The sequence below is a fragment of the Bidens hawaiensis genome, unplaced genomic scaffold, assembly GCF_021521415.1.
Source record: "Bidens hawaiensis isolate Kalapana, Puna unplaced genomic scaffold, B.hawaiensis_p1.1 tig00022511_1, whole genome shotgun sequence".
Taxonomy (NCBI): Eukaryota; Viridiplantae; Streptophyta; class Magnoliopsida; order Asterales; family Asteraceae; genus Bidens; species Bidens hawaiensis.
Genome location: NW_027493505.1, coordinates 278,265 through 285,474, shown reverse-complemented (window position 1 = coordinate 285,474; position 7,210 = coordinate 278,265). Strand labels below are relative to the sequence as shown.

The 7,210-nt window shown below is 31.4% G+C and overlaps 1 protein-coding gene across 1 annotated transcript; it reads left to right on the top strand.

Moving 5' to 3' along the window:
- Nucleotides 1-531: 531 nt before the first annotated feature.
- On the top strand, nt 532-4,267 carry LOC143565687 (GDSL esterase/lipase At1g74460-like). The gene is made up of 5 exons (XM_077052586.1): nt 532-769; nt 1,514-1,644; nt 2,758-2,997; nt 3,090-3,339; nt 4,020-4,267. Exons 1-5 carry the CDS (start codon nt 532-534, stop codon nt 4,265-4,267), a joined length of 1,107 nt encoding a protein of 368 aa, XP_076908701.1.
- The last annotated feature ends 2,943 nt before the right edge of the window (nt 4,268-7,210 follow it).

Genomic DNA, 7,210 nt, shown 5'->3' with positions numbered 1-7,210 from the left:
CCACGTTTCAGGGAAATAGTAAAGGTTAGAACAGACAAGCAAGACAGATAAGAAGATTAAGGACATAATCATTAGAGGTGATCTGATGGCTCAGATATTTTATTTAAAATACTGTGAAGAATCATATTTTAAAATGGCATGTATTTTAAAACGGGTATTAAATTCCCGAGATTTCAATATGATGATATCTTATTCAAAAGACTTCCGCTAAAAAAACATAACTCTGATATATTTACAAAACATGTACCAACTATTGGTCATACGCCTAGGCCCTAGGCCGGGGTGTGACATAATATATATATAATCAGCGTACATATGCTTCAAATACACTCCACCAAATCATAAAAGTAGTTGAACACCCATAAAAAGTTGACCAACAACATAATCTCATGCCTTAACAAAATCCCAGTTGGTTGTAGCAGTTACAGTTAGCTTATCAAACTCAATGTCCTTCCTAAATCACTTCCATGTTTAAATTCCAACTTCATTTCTGCATGAAAATAAGATCAAGAAAATTTTTAAACAAAAAGGATGAAGCTAATTGTGACAGTGGTGCCGATTTTAGCGACAGTATTTTCGGGTTTGATAAACGGGTATGATTGCAAAGTTGTGCAGTTCATCTTTGGGGACTCGTTATCAGAAAATGGAAACAATAACCGGCTTTCCAAGAGTTTTGCTCAAGCCGCGCTGCCTTGGTATGGCATCGACTATGGTAGTGGCATGCCGAATGGCAGGTTCACCAATGGCCGAACTGTCTCCGATATTATAGGTACAGTCTTTAATTAACCGTTGCAATTTGTTACTTTGATGTTTCACGTTTTAAAGTGTCATAGCTGTTATTTTAGTCACTAAAGGAGTAAAGATATACTTAACAAGTTTTCTTTTGTCTTTAGTAAGAAGGCTTGTAAGCAAACTGAATGAATGCCAACAGAACAGGGGTATGTTCGTTCAATTAACTTTAACCGAACACGAACATGAACACATAATCGAACAATTTTTTTTGTTCACATTTCATTAAGAAAATGGGCATGTTCGTATTTGTCAACGTTCGCTCGTTCAAAACTAAATGAACAGTTCACAAACATAAACATACAAACTTAAACGAACATACTTTGAACAAACACAAACGAACACAAATGAAGATAATTGACCAAGCATAAACGATCATAAGTTAGCATCAATGAACACAAACTATATATACATCACAATTCATCCAAACAAATGTATTTGTTTTTATATTTATATAAATATAACTACATATGCATTTATTAAAATTTGAACGAACATGTATGAATGAACACAAAATGTGTTCATGTTCATTCGTTTATAAATATATGAGCATAACAAAAGTTTCAACCGAACAATTCATGAATGGTTGGTTTGTTTAAAGACCTAAATTATTGCTGTTTCGATAAGTTGAGAGAGGGAGTACAAGTAGAAATACAGGGTTGTCTACGTTTAACGCCACTCTATAAATATATTAAAATTGCTAACGTGCATATTTTTGTCGTAGGTGATAAGATAGGGCTTCCTCGACCACCTGCATTCCTCGACCCGTCATTATCTGAGGATGTAATTCTCGACAACGGTGTGAACTTTGCATCAGGAGGTGGCGGAATCTTGAACCAAACTGGCGGTTTATTTGTAAGTTTAGGTTCAAGTTTTATTCCAATATCGAATGTCCTTTTAATAATGAGTATTTTTTGTATCGAAATGGAAGATAAACAGATAACAAATTGCATTAGTATTAGCTCACTACTTGTTGATTATCCTGTTAGTTGCCAAGAGGGTGTTCAAAGTCAGACATCCAGAGTTTCGGATACCCGAACATTTCGGATCGTGGATTTCACTATCTGAATCCGTATCAGAAATTTTGGATATCCGAATTTTGAAAATAAAAATAATTGCAAAAAATTTAAAGAACTACTTTTAAAAATCTTTCGGATATTCGAAATATCTAAAATATCCAAAAAATTTATCCGAAGTATCCTAAAATTATCCGAAACATTTGAAAATTATCTGAAATATCTAAACAATTATCCGAAATATTCGAAAAATTATCCGAAATATCCAAAAATTATCCAAAATTTATAAATAATATTTATTATTTAATAATTAAAAAACATTTCGGATAGTTCAGATATCCGAACTATTTGAAAATTTTCAAAATCACTATCCGAATCTGAATTAGAAAATTCGGAAATCCGACATTCGGGTATTCGGATTTGGATTTTTGGATATTTTGGATAAAGATTCTGATTTCTTTGAACACCCCAAGTTGCCAATGATAAATACAGATAAAAAAAGAGTTTATATAGTTTTTTTAACGGCTACTTTGGATAATTGACGGGGCACTAACCCAGCCGCTCATCTCTATTTCTCGAATATCAAAGGCCACTCTCAGAAGAAAACACACCATAAGTATGAAAACCTCTTGACCCATCTTAAACTCCATTTTTTGTTTTTGTTTTTTTTAACACATGATACTTGAACCAGAAACATGCTCTTTTTTAAATTGAATTCTTTGGTATCTTATCTCGATCATTTGAGCTATTGATATAAACCTGAGATATGCCAAGGATTTATTATTATATTATTTTTTTAATAATTTTTGGCCTGGCAAGAAAGTTAAAGCTCTCTCATTAAGTTATTCCATTTTGTTTCAGTATGTGGATCTCATGAAAACATGATTCACAAACCGCAAACATACAGTTGTTGGACAATTAATCATTAACCAAGTCTTATAAAAATTTACAGATTCAAAGATTCTCATTTTACAAGCAGATAGAGTTATTCAATGGGGTTCAAACTTTGATCAGAAACAAGATTGGCGACGAAGCAGCGACCAAATTCTTTCAAGAAGCAAAGTATGTTGTCGCTTTAGGTAGCAACGACTTTATCAACAACTACTTGAATCCCATTTACCCTGATTCTTGGACGTATAACGATGACAATTACATCGACTACTTAATTGAAACTCTTGGTGCTCAACTTACGGTAATAAATGAAAAGTTGTCGCTAATGAGTTTTGCAACTGAACTGGTCGCTAAATGGTGATTTTTGTTGTTTTGTCAACAATATTTTTGTAGGTATTGCATGGGATGGGGGTAAGAGAGCTGATGGTTTTCGGGTTAGGGCCTATGGGTTGCATTCCGCTTCAAAGGGTGTTGAGTACTTCTGGTGGGTGTCAGGAAAAAACGAACACACTTGCTCTTAACTTCAACAAGGCTACCGCTAAACTCATGGACGATCTGTCGGCAAAGCTTCCAAATGCGAGTTACAAATTTGGAGATGCTTATGATGTTGTTAATAATGTCATCACCAATCCAAGTAAATATGGTAAGCTTCTTGTTTATATGTTGCCGGTACTAAACAAAGAGTATTACGGGCAGGTTATTTTCCAATGGTAAGAGTCCAATCGTAAATACCAACAAATTACTGACAAACACCTACAACATAGATAAAAAAATTGTTGCTAAATAAACAGTCTGTTGAAATTCCTTTAGTAAGAGGATTCCGAACTTGTCCTACATCCCCATCTCTATAATTACACTAAATAACACTACATTTGTATCTTCTCTTCAATTAAATAATATTTTTTATATTTTTATCATTACAATTTCTCTCCTCTACGTACTAGTCTACTCACAATCAATTTCAAAAAAAATATTAACCAAACTTTCCTCAGATTAAAAAAATCACTAAATTTTTCTCTCTTCTACACTCACCAGCACTCTTTACCATATCCTATATTTTACAAAATTCTCTTACAAAAGTTTAGAGGATGGGTTGAGAATGCTCTAATTACAAACAAATTACCGATGCCGAACTATATATCATGGGTTATCATGACAAATTTTGACAGAATACTAACGAACGCACATTGGAAAGGAAATCTTGTTTAAAAATTTATGGGGAAAGGTTAACCGAAGAATCATCCGTCGGTAATCTGTTCCAAAAGAAATTTTTGTTCCCACGAATGCTTTTTTGACGGACCACACCATCCATGTATTGTTTAGGTTTTGAAAATGCTGATTCGCCATGTTGCTCGTTCGGAAGGATTAGACCGGCTTTGACATGTATACCTGCATCAAGATTGTGTAAAGACCGAAGTAAATATTTGTTTTGTGATGAATACCATCCATCGGATCGTGCAAATGAGTTGATTGCTAATGAACTTATAAGAAAACTAGGGTTTAAGCCTATAAATCAAACCGAGGGTGCATCTCCATCTCCGACCTCTGCTCCTGCTCCTAGTGACGATTGATCAATATGTTGCTACACTCTTCTTTTATTTAAGATTTGTAACAAATTCTTGGTAGTCTAAAGTTTTTAGCATAATCGCGTAATGTATACGGATTGTAGTTTTGAAATATATATAATATAGATTCACTGATCATATTTATGATGTTATGTACATTGTGAGATAAATATGATAAGAATGGAGAATTTTGTGCAGTATTTGTATAACTTTCTCAACAACTTACAACTAATGAGATACAAAAGTCTATTCATAGACAGAAAATTAAGTGCTCTATCTACGGAAGAGAAATTGTTATAAACTAACTAATCACCTTGCAAATATAGTTAATTACAAAGTTGAGAATCTTCTAACATTCTCTCGAATGGTAATACGGAAGTGTGATAGTAGACAAGCAAACTGAGTAGAAGACAACCCTTTAGCAAGTATATCATCAAACTCATTAGTGGTAACAACATAGTGAATTCGAAGGAAACAAGCCAAAACCAAATCCCGAATAAAATTTAAGTTAACCTCAAGATAATTAATGCATTAATGAAACACGGGATTAAGATATATAACACCAATTTTTCACACCAAAGACTATGAGACCAACTCGAATGTAATTGCGGCTCATGCAACATGAACATAATGTAAGAATATATATATATATATATATATATATATATATATATATAGGGAGAGGATCAAGAGAAAATTTACCTTTAGAGAGAAAACTTAAAAACTCCTAAAGAATTATTTTTAATTAAAAATAAAAAAATATTTTCAAAATTCTGTTTTATCCATTATTCTTATATTTTCTTATATTTCACTCTTATATTTCAGTCGAAAAAAATAAAAAAAAAATGAAAAAAAACAAAAAAACCCGCTGTAATGCACATACGTATTACTGTACGATACCGTTGTATTACACATGTGTATTACTATGTATTTTTGAGTTTAATAATGTTTTATTGCATATATTCAATATTTGTGTATTGTATATGTATAGTAGTGTATATGGAAAAAAGAAATAATAAAATAAAAGTCGATGTGGTTCATATGTGCGTTAATATTGTATTACACATACGTACTAATGTGTATTCGATGTGTGTATTAGTCTTATATTGCATATATACAATAGTGTGTATCAAATATGTGCAATAGTGTTGTATTCTATGCAATACAAACACTTTTGCATATATGCAATGCACACTTACACATGTGCACTATACCCACGAGGTTACCGACAAGTTGTTATTTTTTTTTTATTTTTTTTAACCAATAACAACATATAAGAATAATGGAAAAAAAAGAAACTTCCAAAAATGAAAAAAGTTAAAAATAGTTTTTAGGAGTTTTTAAGCTTTCTCTTTTAGAAAAGTTTTCACTAGATCTCACACACACACACACACACACACACACACACACATATATATATATATATATATATATATATAGGGTTAGGTTAAAATAAAAACCCACTTGAGTTGTGAAAACTCTAGAAACTCATTCTCAACCACATGTGTTTAATTAAAGATTAAATCTTGTGGTCCACAATTAAAGTTAATAAAAAATGTTTACATAAATATAACTTTTTCTCTCTCCTAAAAGCATATAAAAAAATTAGTAAAAAAATGTTAAAAAATAGCAAAACAATTTTTTTTATTGTTTCAATGTTTTGTATTAAATGTTACAACATATATTACATGTAACAAAAAAAAACGATGTTACATAGGGTTTTCGCGGGTTTTCACAACTCAAGTGGATTTTCATTCTATACTTTGCCTATATATATATATATATATATATATATATATATATATATATTATATTTATTAATACGGCCATCGTTATCCTAATAGATCAAAATTATTAATATACCTTATTATATACTAGCAGAGGAGCCCGCGTTTTGCGGCGGGGTCGTATAAGGGTGTTAGCAATGACGTATTTGATATGTGGCATAATCATAGGACCGATTGATCAGTCAAACCGGATTACAAACCTTAAAATTAGTATCATATAAGCATGGTGTGTTTTACATTTGTAAGTTTGTCTTTTCAATTGTCGATATATCTTTGTTACTAATCCGTATTTCTATATTAATGAATAAGAATGAAATATATTGAAAATTATAAGTTTTAAGCTATAAAACACTTAACATGCGTAATCTCAGCTCAATTTCATAAACAATTAAACATATCAACCCAAAGACATACTAAATTACTGAATTTAAAGCTAAACTAATGGTTTGTATGATGCAAAACATGACAATTAACCAGAAAATATTGTGCTTATTATTTGAGCTTGAACTACAGAACAACTAAAGAAAGTGCTCTAAAATGAATTTATGATTAACAAATAATCAGAAAGTCTATAATGCATTCCACCAAAGAATGGTATATGAATCACCAAGAACTCTTCATTTGGAAAAGAGTCACCTTGCCTTGTACAAATAGGAAAATAAATACACAAATGACAATTAATAAACTAAATAAATAAAAGAAAACAAAGATGTAATTATCCTACGCATAATCAGGCATAACCCGTTTAAGGAATGTGATCGGCTGGGATATCTCGGGAGCAATCTCTTCAAACGAGATGTAGTTTCGTTCCTAGTTATACAAATGACATATTGTCAAAATCGTCTCCTTTAAACGCCAATTCCATGACGCCTCGTTTAAATGCTGTATCACGACGCATACAAACAAACATGTTAGTCAATGTGTCAAAATTATCGCATCAAATGTATAAATAATTAATATAAAAACAAAAAAAACACAAAATTCTTACCTTTCCTCAGTTTTCTTTTGAATAGATTTATGACCAGCCTTTAAATTGTAGCTTGAAATCCTTGAGGAAACATGATGTGGAATATGAACATTGATATCATGACAAAGAATCTCTACTGCATCATACAAACCATAAGTTTTAGTTTTAAATTCAATACTTTAACATGTGTTTGGG